Source organism: Macaca mulatta, chromosome 10, assembly GCF_049350105.2.
Source record: "Macaca mulatta isolate MMU2019108-1 chromosome 10, T2T-MMU8v2.0, whole genome shotgun sequence".
Taxonomy (NCBI): Eukaryota; Metazoa; Chordata; class Mammalia; order Primates; family Cercopithecidae; genus Macaca; species Macaca mulatta.
In genome coordinates this window covers 96,399,660-96,418,085 of record NC_133415.1, presented here as the reverse complement: position 1 = coordinate 96,418,085, position 18,426 = coordinate 96,399,660, and the positions used below count along the sequence as shown (strand labels likewise).

At 51.2% G+C, this 18,426-nt stretch overlaps 1 protein-coding gene across 9 annotated transcripts in view; it reads right to left on the bottom strand.

Moving 5' to 3' along the window:
- The window catches only part of SGK2 (serum/glucocorticoid regulated kinase 2), a 33,011-nt gene that overhangs the window by 13,297 nt on the left and 1,288 nt on the right, over positions 1–18,426 (bottom strand). For 2 of the 9 annotated variants that reach the window (XM_077951840.1, XM_015148965.3), the window contains exons 2-11: positions 11,812–11,870; positions 11,208–11,257; positions 10,603–10,660; positions 10,326–10,409; positions 8,809–8,940; positions 7,283–7,395; positions 6,952–6,988; positions 5,859–5,945; positions 3,802–3,897; positions 2,415–2,570 (exon numbers count right to left, since the gene is read on the bottom strand). In XM_077951840.1, coding sequence (XP_077807966.1) covers positions 2,415–2,570; positions 3,802–3,897; positions 5,859–5,945; positions 6,952–6,988; positions 7,283–7,395; positions 8,809–8,940; positions 10,326–10,409; positions 10,603–10,660; positions 11,208–11,257; positions 11,812–11,847 — 849 coding nt within the window. In that variant the 5' untranslated portion in view covers positions 11,848–11,870. Of the gene's footprint in view, positions 1–2,414; positions 2,571–3,801; positions 3,898–5,858; positions 5,946–6,951; positions 6,989–7,282; positions 7,396–8,808; positions 8,941–10,325; positions 10,410–10,602; positions 10,661–11,207; positions 11,258–11,811; positions 13,130–18,426 lie in introns of those variants that run through there. The other 7 variants (XM_001083986.5, XM_015148968.3, XM_077951843.1 and 4 more) reach the window with 7 other exon arrangements.

Here is an 18,426-nt window from a genome sequence, read left to right as displayed (position 1 = left end):
ACTTATCTTCATGGAAACTCCTGTTCTTTAAGCTGGCCAGGAGTAGGCAGCAGATGCCCTAAATGTTGTTATAATTTACAGTAACTGAATGTAAAGCTTTTGGTACAAACACTTAAAAAGCACTTACTGTGCGCCAGACACTGCTGAGAGCACTTTGCATACATTAATACTAATCCATTTCATCTTCAAAACAGCTATATTAGGTGTTACAATGGGGAAACTGCGGCTCACAGAGAGAAACTAAGCAACACGTCCGAGGTCCTGTAACCAGTAAGTGGTGAAGGAGGGATCTGAACCCAAGTAGTCTGCCTCATAGTCCATTCTTTTTTTTTTTTTTTTGAGATAGAGTCTCACTCTGTTGCCGAGGCTGGAGTGCAGTGGCACCCATCTCAGCTCACTGCAACCTCCACCCACCCCGTGTCTCAGCCTCCTGAGTAGCTGGGATTACAGGCGCCCACCACCACGCCCGGCTAATTTTTGTACTTTTAGTAGAGACCGGGTTTCACCATGTTGGCCAGGCTGGTCTCGAACTCCTGACCTCAGGTGATCCGCCCGTCTTGGCCTCCCAAAGTGGTGGGATTACAGGTGTGAGCCACTGTACCTGGCCTAGTCCATTCATCTTAACCACTGTGTTAGAAAAGAAAGCAAAAGCCTGGTGAGAAAAGTATTGTGGCCTTCTTTTTGTAAATCCAAATTATCTTGTGTTGAATTTAAAAAGTAGGATTATTTTTAAAGTGCCACTTTAATGAATGAATATAATGAATTTGCTAAGAATGGACTATGAATCATTTATCCCTATATCCCATTTGCCCAGCCTGGGGTCTGGCAAGGAAGAAGTGCTCAGATATTTGTAAAAAGCAAGTGCTGGCTCGGTGCAGTGGCTCATGCCTGTAATCCCAGCACTTTGGGAGGCTGAGGCGGGCAGATCACTTGAGGTCAGGTGTTCGAGACCAGCCTAGCCAACATGGTGAAACCTCGTCTCTACTAAAAAAAATACAAAAATTAGCCAGGCATGGTGGCGGGTGCCTGTAGTCCCAGCTACTCAGTAGGCTGAGGCATTAGAATTGCTTGAACCTGGGAGGTGGAAGTTGCAGTGAGTCGAGATCACGCCACTGCACTCCAGCCTGGGCAACAGAGCCAGACTCAGTCTCAAAAAAAAAAAAAAAGGCCAGGCATGGTGGCTCACGCCTGTAATCCCAGCACTTTGGGAGGCCGAGGCGGGCAGATCATGAGGTCAAAAGATCGAGACCATCTGGCCAACATGGTAAAACCCCATCTCTACTAAAAATACAAAAATGAGCTGGGCGTGGTGGTATGTGCCTGTAGTCCCAGCTACTCTGGAGGCTGAGGCAGGAGAATCTCTTGAACTCGGGAGGTGGAGGTTGCAGTGACCTGAGATTGCACCACTGCACTCCAGCGTGGCAACAGAGCGAGACTCCGTCTCAAAAAAAAAAAAAGCAAATGCAGTCCACTCTCCACAAAGAAGCCAGAGGAATCTTCTATAAACTTAAATCAGGTCATGCCACACCTCTGCTCAAAACACCCTAAAACTTGCCACTCTCCTCGTTGTTCCCATAGCAGGACGTCTGCACATGCTGTGCCCTGTGTCTGGGGAGCCTTTGCCCAGCTGTCTTCATGGCTGCCTCTTTCTCATCCTTAAGCCTCAGCTTAATTGTCACCCCCTCAGAGAGAACTCCCTGACAATGCCAGTATTAATTTGCTCCCCTCCCATTATTGTTTATCTCAGCTCATTGTTCATTTTCTTCCTGACATTTGTCATATCTTGTGATAATTGTATATAATGTTTGGGTTTTTTGCCTACCCCCAACCCCAGACTTTTTGTTTTTGTTTTTGAGATGGATTTCTGCTTGTTGCCCCGGCTGGAGTGCAATGGCATGATCTCAGTTCACTGCAACCTCCGCCTCCTATGTTCAAGTGATTCTCCTGCCTTAGCCTCCCAAGTAGCCAAGATTACAGGTGCCCACCACCACGCCCAGATAATTTTTGGTATGTTTAGTAGAGGTGGGGTTTATAACATGTTGGCCAGGCTGGTCTCAAACTTCTGACTTCAGGTGATTCACCTGCTCTGGTCTCCCAAAGTGCTGGGATTACAGGCATGAACGCTGCACCCAGCCCCCACCCCAAACTTAATAAGGGCAGAGACCCAGTCTATTGAATCCCTAACACGTAGCTCAATACCTGGCACATAGTTGGTGCTTAGTAAATATTGATTGACTAAGAGAACTAGACTAGAGAAAGCAGTCAGCTAGTAGCAGTAGTGAATTTCCAAATGAACAAGTGAGCAGTGTCTGGTTTTAGAGGGCAGCAGGGTGCATGTTAATGTGCTTCTGAGCTGCCTCTGCAGGAAGCTGCGGGTCCCTTGAGGGCCAGTGCTCCACTGGCAGGTCACCTACAAAGTCTGCTTTGGAGCCCAGCCGCTGCCTCTGGTCCTTGTGGAGAAGGCTTTGCAGGAGGTCACAGGCGGCCACCGTCCGGCCCCCAGGGATCTGTAGCGGCTGGTGCAGAATGTTCTCATACATCTGGGACACGTCTTGGCTGTAGAAGGGCGGCTGGGGAGAGAGGGAGAGCAACTGGAGGATCACCCATGCAAAAGTGAACACAGGCTCCGGGAGACTTGGAGCAAGGTGGGCGCTGGGAGGACTCAGCATGACCCCCGTCTTGTGCAATGGCTCGCATGGCAGACTGGAAAGAGACAGGACTCCAGGTTTCCGGCACGATGGAGAGAGTTGCTAGGAAGGCCAGAAGCCTCTTCCCACCAGTGTGAGGCCCATCTCTTTTCATCTAGCTTGCTCACCAACTTTGCATTTGGCAACATTTGCACTTTCACCTTCATCATTTCACCCCAGTCTCATAACTATCCTCCAAGAGAGCTGTAATTTTTCAGATAAGAAAACAAGACTCAGAGCAATTATGCTGCAGTTAGAAAGAGAGCCAGGCCCCAAACCATATCCAGGGTCCCCTTCTCTTTCTTACTATTCTTCCTCCCAAGCCTCTTCCAGCTGTTCCTTCCCCTTAATCCACAGAGTCTGTTCCTTCCTAGGAACCAAGCTATGTTGGTGAAACCACCCCCAAAGCAAAGCATGACCTAGGGCAAATCTACACATGCCTCTACCTAAGCAGGCAGCCTAGGACTGGGGCCAGGGGTGGTTCCACAACCTATCAGGACTGTGATCTCTCTTGGTCTCCATTTCCCTATCAGCAAAATATGAATAATTCCATTTCCTTCTGTCAGTCTCCAAAGGCTATTTTGAGGCACCCAAGGTGAGACAGTGTGTTGTAAACAATAAAGTGCTACACTAACTTTTTTTTTTTTTTTTTTTGAGACAGAGTCTCCCTCTGTCACCCAGACTGGATGTGCGGTGGTGCGATCTCGGTTCACTGCAGCCTCTGCCTCCCAAGTTCAAGTGATTCTTCTGCCTCAGCCTCCCGAGTAACTGGGATTATAGGTGCTCGCCACCATGCCCAGCGAATTTTTGTATTTTTAGTAGAGATGGGGTTTCAGCATGTTAACCAGGCTGGTCTTAAACTCCTGACCTCAGGTGATCCACCTGCCTCAGCCTCCCAAAGTGCTGGGATTATGGGTGTGAGCCACCGCTCCCGGCCTAAACTAACATTATTGGGAAAAAAAAATAATTCGCATATCTGCTTTGGCGTTATCTTTTTTAGTCTGGAATGAAGAGATGGCTTGCTCATTTTCCTGGGCAGAGCTTGTGTAGACCACATGAGAGATAGACCCATCGCTAGCCAGATGGCCCTTGTAGATGGCTACCCCCGACTCACCAGGCCGTGCAGCATCTCGTAGAGGACTGCCCCCAAGCACCACCAGTCTACCGCCCGATCATAAGGCTCTTTCCGAAGCACTTCAGGTGCCAAGTACTGTCAGAAGGAAACACACTTATCTGAATGAAATAAGTTGTTAAGCCTCAGTTGCCGCATCTGTAAATAAGGCACTTGGAGGAAGATGACCAAGAGCTGACCTTGCTGTGCGTGTGCTCTGTGGCTGTGCATGTGTTCATCCATCAGTCATTCACCAAAGGCCTGCTTTCTGCAGGGCCCTTTGCCACGGGTTGGGGACGTAGAAGAGGTCAGCCAGGGCTGCTTTGTGCAATTTACATGGTGTGTACCACACACAAGCATCAGCCAAAAGGGTAAAGGGGGCTGCAGTCATGGCTGTGATCCACTCACCAAGCCACAACACTATTTCAGAGGTATTATCTGTCAACTTTATTTTTGTTTCAAGGGGTGCTTTTTCTAATTAGTCTGCCCGGAGGGGATGCCTTTTTCTATTTATGCAAAGGCATTCAGCGGGCTATCGTGTCCTGGGAATGGAAGGCCCTGGGAGTACGCTCACAGGGCAGTGTGGAGACGAATGTGAGTGTAAGTAAAAGTAAATGTGGTATATCCTTGTGCTGGAAACCCTAGGGTCAGATGAGAGGGTCAGGAAGGAGGGGGTGACCCCTGAGCTATTGATAAATAAATGCACACCATGCCTGTATGTCTTGCCTGAGGAAGAGAACCTGGGAACAAAAAAAAGAGGCTTACTGATTTCTTAGCCTAGTGTCTCTACCACTGAGTCAGGGGCAAGTTCTCAGCAACAGGAAAAGCTGCTCTGAGAGACTGTGTGGGTCTAGGAAGGGCAGAGTCACACAGACCTGAGCCCCGGTTGGTGTATGGTCTCAGCCAGGGCATTTAACCTCTCAGAACCTGGTTTTCTCATTGAAAAAATGAAGATGCCAAATCCCTCCTAGACGCTGTTCTAAGATGCTAACATATGTGCTGGCCCTCGAACAATGGGAGCAACCATGGCTACTCTTGCCTGTGCCCCCCAACACTGTGGAAGTGGCTGAGTCATGGTTAGGTGATGTGTTGGGGCCACATGTCTCCTACATGAGCTGGGGTTCCACATCCTTTGCTCCTGTCCCTAGCAACGTTCAAGGAAGGATGGCTGGACTGCCAGGCTTTGGGGGGCTGGCTTTATCCAGCAAACACCACCCGCCATACACAAACACAGACAATGGCTCCTGCTCAGAGAGGTCATCTGACCATCAGCTACCCTAGAACCAAAGTGAGGAGGCCATTAGATCCAAGACCCAACTTTTCAAGCATAGGGAGAAAAAGAGAGCAGCTGAGGTCTTGTCTCATGCCAGGTGGGGAGGAGCCTCCCAATCTGTAACCTCGGCCCTCCAACCCTCACCCTGACATCTGTCTAGCCACTGGGGACCCCTTCAGGCCCAAGGTCCAAGGTCTAATATTGGCGGGAGTTCAAAGAAAGGCTTTTTTGTTTGTTTGTTCGTTTTTGAGACAAAGTCTTGCTCTTGTCCCCCAGGCTGGAGTGCAACGGCGCGATCTCGGCTCACTGCAACCTCTGCCTCCCAGGTTCAAGCAACTCTCCTGCCTCAGCCTCCCAAATAGCTGGAATTACAGGCGCCTGTCACCACGCCTGGCTAATTTTTGTGTTTTTAGTAGAGACAGTGTTTCGCCATGTTGGCCAGGCTGGTGTCGAACTCCTGACCTCAGGTGATCCGCCCTCCTCGGCCTCCTAAAGTGCTGGGATTATGGGCGTGAGCCACCGCGCCTGGCCTGCGTTTCTATTTCTATTTCTACTGGATAGCACTGCAGTAGAGCTTCACCAGCGGCTAGCTGGCTGGGTCTCAGCAGTCCTAGAGCTGGTGCCTCCATTACACAGATGAGGAAACCAAGGTTCAGTGTACAGCCAACTCAGGAGAAGTGCTTGGGTCAAAGGAGTGAGCCCCCTTTGCTGTAACTTGATGGCTGTAATCAGGAGCTGTGGCCTTACCCACTCATGACCTCCACTCTCCTGGGATGTTTACGCTTACCTCGGGGGTACCACAGAACGTGGATGTGGTCTCTTCAGGCTCTACACCTTCCTTGCAGAGGCCAAAATCCGTCAGCACCACGTGTCCCTGAGAATGAGGGAGGGCATGGGTATGGCCAGGCCTAACCCCAAAGTCCAGATGTCACACCCCAGGGCAGCAGCTGTGGGATCTGATGCCCAGGCACAGACTGGAGGCTCCACACCAACCCAGGGGTCCTGGACTGGATGCCGGCAACATCACAGGGGGCCAGGTGGGCACATGTGTTCCACTCTCTGCCCACAGCTCATCACAAACTCAGAGCCACCCCTACAACAGTGGCAGCTTCAGGATGCCCTTGTGGACAGAAACCCCCTAGACAGAGGGTGGGGACTCAGAAAGCAACCACACTTTGTGGCAGCTGGGCAGGAAAGTAGAGTGAGTAGATACGGTGGGGTTCTGCCCGGATCCCTGAAACCAGCGTACAGAAGAACCATGCCTATCCCCATCCCCCTGCTGCTAGAACATTGCCCGCACCCAAAGTTACGCCCCCTCCTTAGGAGCAATCCATGTCCAGGGGCACAAAGGCCCATCCTCTTTGCCTCACTTTGGGACAATCCTAGAGAGCCATCCTGGCTTAGGCCCTCCCCACCCCTGCAAGATCAGCTGAGGCTCCACTGGCAACCACAATGCAGGTGAGCTGCTTCCTTTGCCCAATCCTGTTTCTTCACCCCTTTAAAAGTGTTACCTCTTGAGAATGTTCCTCAACAAAGCTTCTGCCTCCTCTCCATCTCAGAGTCTGTTTCCATGGAGCCCAGTCTAAGACAAACTCCACCAGCCCCTACCTGGCTCCACCCCTGCCCCTTGTATACATGCATGCACATATATACATGTACAGTCTCACGTGCACATATGCATGTGTGTACATGCGCATGGGCACACACGCACACATATGCTCAAATGCCTCCCCTACCTATATGCATGCATGTACAATGCATGCACATCCATGCACACAGACTCATGGTCAGATAGTGTACCTGTGCAACCATGTCCACATGCACACGTGCACACACGCACACACACACACGCGCGCGCACACACACACACACACACCAACCTGGCAGTCCAAGAGAATGTTCTCTGGTTTCAGGTCCCTGCAGAAAATAAGAGAAAAGAGCCTTGAGGTGTCTCAGTCGTTTAGTGAGGAGAGTTGGAGACCTGGTGGCAGGGTGGTCCTGGCAGGACAACTATTCATAGAGGATCCCAGAGACGCAGAGGGAGAGCCCAGGAAGCCTGGGCACTTGGACCTCGGAGGAGGAGACTCCAACCCCACCCAAAACAGAGGACCAACTCCACCAGGATTTCATCAGGTTTTAGGGTCCACACAACCCGTAGCTGTTGGAGCAAGAAGGACCTGGTCCTGGCTCTGAGCCACAGGCAGGCCTCACCTGTAAATGATGTTGAGGGAGTGCAGGTAGCCAATGGCGCTGGCCACCTCGGCAGCGTAGAACCTGGCCCGGGGCTCCAGGAACCGACGCTCCCGCTGCAGGTGGAAGAAGAGCTGGAGGGGAGGAGGAGTGTGAGAGGAGTTACTGGGTGGCTACTGTAGGGCTAGGGCGCACCTGCTCCCTGCCCTGTGCGGCTGCCCAGCTCACTCCCTTTCTGACCTGCAGCATCTTCCTACCAAAAGAGTTCATGCTGACCCTTGCCCCACACAGCAGTCCTGGGTGTCCAAAGAGTCAGCAGAAGAAGAGATGAGTTAGCATTGCTTAAGCACCTCCTGTGTTCCAGGCTCCAAGTCAGGCCTTTCCACATCTCTTATTTAATCCTCATGACAACCTTCAAGGTACAAATGTCATGCTAGTTTCATGTAAGAGGAAGCTAGGAAGGGTCAGAATGGTTAGGCGACTTGCCCAAAGTCATGTAGCTTATAATGGGCAGAGCTGGCATTTGAACCTGCGTGGTTCAAAGATACGCTTTTCCATCAATCCAGGCAATGAGATGATATGGCTGTCAGACTGAGCCCAGGTTAGATCCACCCATGGGCCAATGTTTTTAGACTATTTTGCTGGCATGAAAAGCCCTTCACTTAGGGATGCAGGACAAAAACCCCCCTCTTGGCATCATTCTGAAAGGCATGAGGTCACTCAGGTTAAATCTGGGGTCACTGAGTAGAGCCCCACTACATTTTGCCATCTTTTTTTTTTAAGACGCAGTCTCGCTCTGTCGCCCAGGCTGGAGTGCAGTGGCCGGATCTCAGCTCACTGCAAGCTCCACCTCCTGGGTTCACGCCATTCTCCTGCCTCAGCCTCCTGAGTAGCTGAGACTACAGGCACCTGCCACCTTGCCTGGCTAGTTTTTGTATTTTTTTAGTAGAGACGGGGTTTCACCGTGTTAGCCAGGATGGTCTCGATCTCCTGACCTCGTGATCCGCCCATCTCGGCCTCCCAAAGTGCTGGGATTACAGGCGTGAGCCACTGCACCTGGCCCATTTTGCCATCTTGACCAGAGAGACAGAGTGAAGCCCAGGAGGGAGCCCCGCTTGTCCCAGCTGTGCTTCTGGGTCACCAGGTGGCCTCAGGTCTCTGTTTACCAGAGTGACGAGTCAATCCCATCCTGCGCCCTATGGGGCAAAATGGGAGCACTGGAAACCTTGACCACGAGCTCCTCTTAGCATTGACCTTTCCTGGGTCTATCAAAGTGTGTCCGTGGGCAACTCTGAATGAGGAAGGCAAGAAAGCATCATGGTGGGCAGTCTAACAGACGTGAATTCAAGTCCTGACTCTATCAGGTATGGGCTGGGTGGCCTTGAGCAAATGATTACCTCCCCGAACCTCAGTTTCTTCAGCTACAAAATGGGTCTATTGTAAGGTGAGGTGAGATCATTCCAGAACTTGGCATGCAGTGGGCATGCGGGATAGACAGCTCCCAGCCGACAGCCCGCCCAGGGAAGCCTCCCTGTGGGCCCACCCACCTCTCCCCCGTTGACATAGTCGAGCACGAAGTAGAGCTTCTCAGGTGTCTGGAAGGAGTAGCGCAGGCCCACGAGGAAGGGGTGCCGCACATTCTTCAGAAGTACACTGCGCTCTGCCATGATGTGACTCTGCTGTGGAGTCACAAAGAGAGGGGTCCATGTCACAGCCCACAACCACCCCTTTTATCCCGGCACAGCCCATACAAGCTTGTGGGTGGGAGTCATCCTACTCAGGACTTTCTCATGCCTCTGCTCAAACACCCACAATGGCTCCCTATTGCCCTCAGAGCCAGGCCCAAGTTCCTTGCTTAGTATTCAGGGCTCAGGGTGGTCAGCCTTATCCTAAGCTAGTCCATGTGGGCACAGCTCTAGCCCCTGGATCAGAGCTTCTTGCCCCTGGAGTGAAAAGCAAAGCATGTGTGATGCCTCACATAAATGAGTTCCTAAGGGAAAGAAGCCACGCACTATCCACGGTCACACATTTGCTCGTGATATTTCCTCTTCTTGCATGTCGCACCCTCTTTTCAGACCATCAGAATCCCACCATCAAGGCCAGCTGCACCGCTGCCTTCCTCAGGAAAACCTCCCATTCCCACTCCCTACGGAGACCTTGTCAACATTAATCACTCTTTTCTCTGAGTCCCCTGATCTCCTATGCAATCCTCCCTCTGAGCCTGCTCTGGCCTACTAATGGAGTTAGGTGTTAAAGGAACTTAGGTCAGCTGAGGCATCAAGAAATCCACGATGGGGCTGAGTGTGGTAGCTCATGCCTGTAATCCCAGCACTTTGGGAGGCTGAGGCCAGTGGATCTCTTGAGGCCAGGAGCCTGACCAACTTGGCAAAACCCCATCTCTATTAAAAATACAAAAATTAGCCAGGAGTGGTGGCAGGTGCCTTTAATCTTAGCTACTCAGGAGGCTGAGGCACGAGATCACTTGAACCCAGGAGGTGGAGGTTGCAGTGAGCTGAGATCATGCCATTGAGCTCCAGCCTGGATGACAGAACAAGACTCTGTCTCAGCAACACAAAAAGAAGTCCATGATGTGCTGCGCAGGTAGCTCATGCCTCTAATCCCAGCACTTTGGGAGGCTGAGGCGGGAGGATTGCTTGAGCCCAGGAGTTTGAGGCTGCAGTGAGCTGTGATTGCACTACTGCACTCCAGTCACATGGCCTGATGGCATGAAGGCCTTCAGAGAGAAGAAAGTGAGGCTCCACATTGTACAGATGGGGAGCCTGGCGCTGGGAGTGGGCAGAAGACTTGTCCGTCGTGGAGCCTGCGTTTCCCAGGGGAAGGCAAAGCCAGGCTGGTTTTCCTGAAAGCCTGTGGTGAGGTGGCTCGGCCTGCTTTCTTTGAGAAGGACCAGCATCCTGCGTACCATCTGCCCTCTACCCTTTGTTGTGACCACCTCTGCACCCAGCCCCATGGACCTGTCAGAGGTGGGACCCATCTTTGAAAGCCACCCTAGGCTGGGGTTTGAGAAGCAGAAGAAGAAACGCCTGTGCCCGAGCCCTGGTACCTCTTTCTTCTTTAAGATGGACTTTTTCTGCAGCACCTTCACTGCATAGAACGTCCCATCAGACTTGCGCTTGGCCAGCAGGACCTGAGCAGAAACACGAATTTGAGGCCCTGTAGGTGACTTTGGACTTCCCAACTGCAGTACGAGGCCTCCCGCCTGCCCCTGCTTTTGTCTGCAGGTACGAGAGCTCTCTCTTCACACACACAAGTGGCAGCAGGGGCTGAAAGAGGCTGCAGAACGGAAGACCCAGGCTTCCCAGCCTCACCAAGTCACTCACCTTCCCATAGTTCCCTTTGCCGATGACTTTGAGGAAGTCGAAGTCCGTGGGCCGGGCACTGGGGGAAGACGGAAAACCATGCATCAGCATTTGCAGGTCTGGACAGCTGGTGCCTGAGAACAAACCTGGGCTTCTTTTTAACTTTAGAGTGGGGAAATACAGAGAGCCTTCCAGCAGCCATGCCTCCTCACCCCCGAAGAATGCCATGTTCTCCCAGCTGAGAGAGGGCTTGTAAGATTCACCCTGGCCCCAGGGGAACTCAAATTCAAGTTAAACAATAGGCAGAGTGGAGATAAAACCAGACACACTGCACAGAAGGCCTGCATAGAAGGCAGGGTTCTGGTACCCAAAGCCCCTGAGTAGGGCCTGAAGTGTGGGGAGTTGCTAACAATGCAGACATTTCGGGGGCATTGCCGGAAGAGGGTTCAGCATGGGCAGAGGCTGCTGGGAAATTCGTGGGAGACAAAGCTGGGGAAAGGTCCTGGGCCCAGATGGCAGAGAGTATTGAATATTAGACCAGATAATTTGAATTTTATTCCCAAGGCAAGGGGAGCCAGGTATGAAGGGAGTCAAGTAGGAACGGTGCTTGAGGGACCAGAACTCACTTTGGGTTGGCTGAAGGCCCCAGGTTGATGTTCCCATTGGCCTTGGAGGGCTAAAGAAAGAAGTGATTACGATCAGCAGATCCCTGCTCCCTGGCTACCTCCCTTTCTCCTAGCCCAGGCCCTGATCCCTTCTCCAACAACTCTAGAAGGCCCACCTGCCTTTTTCTTTTTTTTGCCTGCCCACCTGCCCGCCTCCTTTCCTCCCTCCCTCCTTCTACTCACCCACCAATCCACTTATCCACCGTCTTACCCACTTCTCAAAACAGCCTTGGGAGGCAGCTGGCTGTTGTGCTAACTGAATAGGTGAGGAAACTGAGGCCCAGAGAGGAGTTGCCCAGGGTCTCACAGGCAACCAGGTTGGGATAGAAGCCAGGTGTCTTCATGACAAATCCCATGATTTTTCCAGTCCATCGTGAAGCCCTATTTCAAACCTCTCCTCTATTCACCTTGCAAGTGGCTCATTTCTATGTGCTCTCAGTGATCCTCTGAGCCCCTGACATTGTCTGGGACAGCCCATGGGGCTAGTGGGTGTCTCCACAGATTTCCTTAGCCTCAGGAGGAAGTGAGCGCCCTGATGATGAGTGGGGGACCAAGAACCACTCACCTGTGGACTGGTGGTCCCAGCTGGGTTAGAGTTCATTCTGTAGCAATGATCAGGCAGCTCTGGGGGGACAGGGAGGAGCAGGCATGAGAGAGCTGGTGTTGTGGGGCCAGCTTCACCCATCCAGGGCTTCAGGCACCACTGCCCTCTCCATCCTCCCCTACCTGTGCACCTGCCTCCGCCTGAGGGTTTCCTACCCCAGAGGCAAGCAACCCCTGCATGGATGGAACAAACAATGATATTCCCCGGACCTAGACTTTCTAACAAACATCTCAGAAGGGATAAAGGGGGATAGTCAGAGTGTGGCCCCTCCCAGGCTGATTCTTTTCAAGAATTGGGGATACCCAGGGCAGCAAGAACCCTGTGAGCCAGGGTAGCCCCAGAAGTCCCAGATGGCCAGGGCTGGAAGGACCTTTTCAGGGCATAAAGTCTGAACCCTTCCCCCATTTCACAGGTGGAAGGCCTGGGGCCTAAGAAAGGACCTTCCTAAGTCCACACAGCCTTGTGAAGGCACAGGCTGGGCTCTCCGGACTCTCACGGAGGAACAATGGCAACCCGGAATTACTGTGCGGATTCCCAGCTGGGCTCTGTGCTACGATCTCCTCGCCACAGGGAACTCTGCCCAACACCTCAGGAAAGGCAACTGCCGTGGAAGCCCTGGGCTGGGGCTGCAGAGAGACCCAAGACTGGCCAGTATCTATTCGGGGCCAAACAACAGAAGGTGTGACCAGCTGATCTATGTGGCCAGGAATAGTGTCTTCCTTGTTCCACCCTGCAGGGGAGAGGAGGCCAGGGTGCCCAGGCCCCGCCACAGATCGCTTGGGGTCCCACAGCCTCATCCTTGCTTGGCAAAGGCTGAGAGCAGAGAGCTCACCTGAGAGGCCAGCTGCTGTGCATCTCAAGACCTTAGTCTTGGCCCACTGTGGGGCCTGGGCTGCAGCCCAGCCTCTCTGAGTAGAGATTTCCTATCTTTACAAGGCAGGTCCTGGAGGCACCAACCTCATGGCCTTCTTGGGAACGGAGAAAGTGAAGGGGAATTGAGAGGATCCCCCATCAGCCCCTCTCAGGGCTGCCCTGAGAGGCCCAGCCCTGCCAAGCCCTAAGAGCAAGCCGCAGAACTGCTAAGGAAGTGCAGCCTGCCCCTAGCCAATGCCAGACGTGTGTGCTCCTGCAAACAGCCCACAACACTGCCACACCCTCTCTTGGGCTGACCCCAATGGCCCTTCTGCCAGGACCTGGCCTCCCTGGTCCCACATACCTGCAAGTCTGAGGAGAGGCCTCTAGGAGAACCAGCAGTTGGAACCGAAGACAGGCAGTGGACAAGAGAGCCTCTCTCTGTTCTCCCAACAAGGGCCTAAGTGTCTGTGCCCGGTGCCGGCCTGGCCCCAGCACAGAGCTCACAGCTCCCGGCAGCCGCGAGGGGGCTGGTTGATGTCACGAGGGATCCAGCAGAGCTTAAGATGGGACTGGAGACTTCTGTTCCCTGGGGGACACCATCTTACCCTGGCGGGGATGGTGGGAGGGGTGGGCAGTAGCCCCAGGGGAGCCCTGGAGACCCTTGGGGCTTGTTAGACTGTGTGGGTCGGGGTGTGTGCGGCATGGTATGTACTGTGTGTTTTGTGCATACCGTGCTTCCATGTGTGTCTGTCTGTGGCTCTGTATTTCAGGTATTTGTGTCCGTTTGTATGAGTCTGCGCAGATGATTGCATGTATGTGTCAGTGTGACCACATTTGTACAATTACATCAGCGTATGTCTGTGCGTCTGTGACTGTGTGCATCACTGTACCTCTCAGTGTGTGTGGTGTGCATATGGATGTGTTTCAGCGTGTCTCTGTAGTACATGTCAGTGTGTATCTTTGTATGTGAATGTGCTGTGTCAGTGTGTGTATGTGGGTGAGTGCGAGTCTGTGTGGATGTCTGAAGGTATGTGTTCAGAGCAGTATGGGCATCTATTAATATGTGTGTATAGGTAAGTCATTGTGTGTCTGTGTTCATATTGGTGTATATCAGTAAATTTACTCTGGGGTGTGTGTGTGTGTGTGTGTGTGTATGCGCGTGCATGCGTACGTGTAGGGAGCCTGTGTATATGAACCCTGTGGAGACCATCTGGAGCTGAAGAAGAGGTCCCACAGAGGTCAGCCATGGCAGCTGAGACCCCTTCGCCTCCCAAAAACCTGCAGATGTTTCAGAGGAAGGAACCTGGAGCCTGGGTGTCTAGCTCAGTCCAGGCTGCCTTGGTCTTTGCTGAGCACTTGGTCCTTTGGGCCTTTCCCTGCCGTCCCCTCAAGGGCTCTGGCCCAGTCCTCAGGGCAGGCCTGGTTGGCCCACAGCTGTCCTGCTGTGTAAGAAACAGTCCCAGAGAGCCCCCTGGCTCAGGAAGGCCTTGCTTCCTGGGGCAGTCATTAGGTACTCACAGGGTCCCTTCCTCTCCCCAGGACCCGAGGGGTGGGCAGGTGTTCTGGGGAATAAAGGAGTTGATGGGCCCACGGCCCCTGCCCTTCTCGAACTTTTTGTGTGGCTACAGTATACTACAGGGGAGGGACACATGGGGCTAGGACCCAGAAAGTTGGTCACGGACAGAACTGAGCCCAGTGGCCTCAGGGGTTCTCTGTGGGCTCTGAAATGCAGAGGATCTGGAAGTGTTGACCAGAGAAAACCTGAGTGCACAGTATCAAAGCCTTCCATCTTGAACAAAATAGAAATGTGGAACCAGTTCATGATGAGCAGGACGTCGTGTTGACAAAACACATACCCAGAACAAGGACATTTCTTTTTAAAAACAAGATCCTGATGTGGCCTTCATTCAGCAGCACTATTTATAACGGCAAAATAATTGTGCTAATAGTAACTTAAGTGTCCCACCACAGGGCACTGCAGAATACTTGCTGGCTGCAAGAGCTCCCTCTCTTGACCATACACCGTGTCCAGATACTGTCCCATTTCTTTGTACTCCTTTTCAGCTAAACTCCACCGAAGGGTGGTCTGGACTCCTTGTCTCCACTCCTCTTCCTGTTCTCTTTTGAGCCCATTCCAAACAGGCTGTCATCCCAACACTTCAATGAAACCGTGGACCAGTGATCTCTATGTGCCAAAGCCAGTGATGAGTTCCTCATCCTCATCTTACTCAACTTCTCTGAAGAATTTGGTGTGCTCACGTTCCCCATTTGGCTTCAGGAACTCTTGGTTTTCCTTCTAGCTCACTGACTGCTCTTCCTCCATCTCTCGTGCTGGATTTTCCTCCTTTTTTTATCCTTAAACACAGGCCTATCCCAGGGCTTAGTCTTTGGGCCTCTGTCTACACATACTTGTTCTTTAGTTGATTGCTATCATTTTAATGGTTTAACCAACTATACTTGTCAGTTCCCAAATCTCTCTCTCTCTCATTCTAATTCTCTTTCTTTCTTTTCTTTTCTTTTTTTTTTTTTTTTTTTTTTGAGACAGAGTCTTGATCTGTCACCCAGGCTAGAGTGCAGTGGCAGTATCTCACCTCATTGCAAACTCTGCCTCCCAGGTTCAAGTGGTACTCCCACCTCAGCCTCCCAAGTATCTGGGACTACAGGCCCCACCACCATACCCGGCTAATTTTTGTATTTTTTTTAAGTAGAGATGGGGTTTCACCATGTTGGCCAGGCTGGTCTCGAACTCCTGACCTCAAGTGATGTGCCTGCCTCGGCCTCCCAAAGTGCTGGGATTACAGGTGTGAGCCACCACACCCAGCCTAGTTCTGATTCTTTCCTGAACTCTGTACTTAAATATTTAACTGCTTCCTTGACAATTCACTAGTTAGATGTCTAGAGGCATCTCAATCTTTTTTTTTTTTTGTAAGAAAGAGTCTCACTCTGTCACCCAGGCTGGAGTGCAGTGGCACAATCTCGGCTCACTGCAGCCTATGCTTTCTGGTTCAAGCGATTCTCCTGCCTCAGCCTCCCCAGTAGCTGGGATTACAGCACCTGCCACCGTGCCTGGCTAATTTTTGTATTTTTAGTAGAGACTGGGTTTCACCATGTTGGCCAGACTGGTCTTGAACTCCTGACCTCATGTGATCCACCCGCCCCTGCCTCCCAAAGTGCTGGGATTACAGGTGTGAGCCACCACGTCCAGCCAAAGCATCTCAATCTTCTTTTATTTTTTATTTTTATTTTTTTTTTGAGACATGGTTTAGCTCTGCAGCCCAGGTTAGAGTGCAGTGGAGTGATCTAGGCTCTCTGCAATCTTTACCTCCCCAGCTCAAGCCATCCTCCCACCTCAGCCTCCCAAGTAGCTGGGACTATAGACACACACTACCAGGCTTGGCTAATTTTTTTTGTACTTTTTGTAGAGACAGGGTTTCACCATGTTGCCCAGGCTGGTCTTGAACTCATGAGCTTAAGCGATCCTCCTGCCTTGGCCTCCCAAAGTGCTGGGATTACAGGTATGAGCCACCGTGCCTGGCTGGTATCTCGAACTTAACATGTCTGAAACAAAGGTCTTGACTCATATTCCTTCCACTCTGCCCCAGTCTGTTCCTCCCTCAGTCTTCAGCCTCAATAATGGCACTACCGCCTACTCAAAAGTTCAAGCCAGCAACTTTGAGTTCATTCTGGAAAGGCTGCACCCTCACTCCACTTCCACTCCACCATGAAATTCCATTCACAATATATCCAGAAACCACTGCTGCTCACCATCATTGCTGAAACCGCCCTGCCTGAGCCCCCATCGTCACTTGCATGGATTATTGCAATAGATTCTCCACTGACTCCCTGCTTCTCCACTTACCCACTACAATCTTTCTCCATGAAAAGCCACAATGAGTCTTAAAATGTAAATCAGATCATGTGCCTTAGTTGCTCAAAAACTCCAGCGCTTTCTCATCACACCTAGAATAAAAATCCAAAGCCTCAGCTGGGCGTGGTGGCTCATGTCAAGAGATCAAGACCATCCTGGCCAACATGGTGAAACCCCGTTTCTACTAAAAATACAAAAATTAGCTGGGCGTCGTGACACGTGCCTGTAGTCCCAGCTACTCGGGAGGCTGAGGCAGGAGAATCGCTTGAACCCAGAGGCAGAGGTTGCAGTGAGCGGAGATTGTGCCACTGCACTCCAGCCTGGTGACAGAGCAAGATTCTGTCTAAATAAATAAATAAATAAATAAATAAATAAATAAAATCCAAAGCCTCTACCATGGTTTATGAGATCCATATGACCTGGCTGCTGTCTCCATCTCCTCCTCGGCTTCCACTCCTCTGCTTCCTGACTGCCCTCAGCCTCTCTGCTTTCTCTTGCTGTCCCTGAAACACACTACTCTCTGGCCTCCAGCCCCTTGCACGTAGCTTTCCCTCTGCCTACGACACTCTTCCCCCAGGCATCCGCATGGCTGTTTTCCACTAATGTCATAACGGTTTCTGCTTAAAAGTCACCTCTTGGAGAGGACTGTACTGATCACGAGTGACAGGTCATCCTGGTTTGTCTGGGACTGATGGGTTTCAGTGCTAAAACCGCTATAGTCCTGGGCCAACCAGGATGGTTAGTCACTCTGATACCAGTTCTGCTCATTCCCTATACACTTTGTCTACTTTATATTTTACTTTGTAGCACTGATACCTTATCCTGTAACTATTAGTTTTTATTTTCTATCTCCAACTAAAACATCAGCTCCAGGAGGGCAAATACTTCCTGTTCAACTATTGTATCCTCAGCACTGAGCACAGGGCCTGGAATATAGTAGGTGCCCAGTACATATTTGGCTAATGAATCGATAAATGAATTGATAAATGTTGGTACATATATAAAGTGGAAAATTACACAACCAAAAACTATATAAAACCTATGTAAACCAAAACAGGAACATACACATGATACAGTATCAAGCAAAAAACCAAGTTTCAAAATAGCAGGTGTTGTAGGGGTGCCAATTTTATAAAAGAAAAACAAAAGACACGTATGCACGCACACATTTGTGAGTACAGCTGCCAAAAAAAGACTGGAAGGTCACGACCCAAGGTAACGGCGGGTTCTTAGGTTAGGTTATTTTAACTTTTTTTTTTTAAGATGGAGTCTCACTCTGTTGCCCAGGCTGGAGTGCAGTGGCGCAATCTCTGCTCACTGCAACTTCCGCCTCCTGGGTTGAAGCGATTCTCTGTCTCAGCCTCCCGAGTAACTGGGATTACAGGCATGTGCACGACACCCAACTAATTTTTCTATTTTTAGTTGAGAGGAGGTTTCACCATGTTGGTCAGGCTAGTCTCGAACTCCTGACCTCAGGTGATCCGCCCGCCTTGGCCTCCCAAAGTGTTAGGATTACAGGTGTGAGCCACCGCGCCTGGCTGGTTATTTTAACTTTTATCTTTGTACTATTGTGTAAAGCTTCTCAAGATATTGCTGTTGAGTTAATATTCAAGTACTAAGTTCTGGGTGGGAACCTGGCATGCCCATGGCCCATCACACCCTCCCCCATCACCTTGACTGTGACCCCTATGCTTAATCAGCCCTCAGTTCCTAAGGCTTTCTTCTCTCTTGCACCACGGTGTTCTAATTTTCTGGCCAGAAGCTGGACATCAATATGTTCTCCTAACTCTTCAGACTCTGCGAACTCCCACTCAGGCCCCTCCATGAGTCCTTAAGCCTGTCCCTTTCCTAAC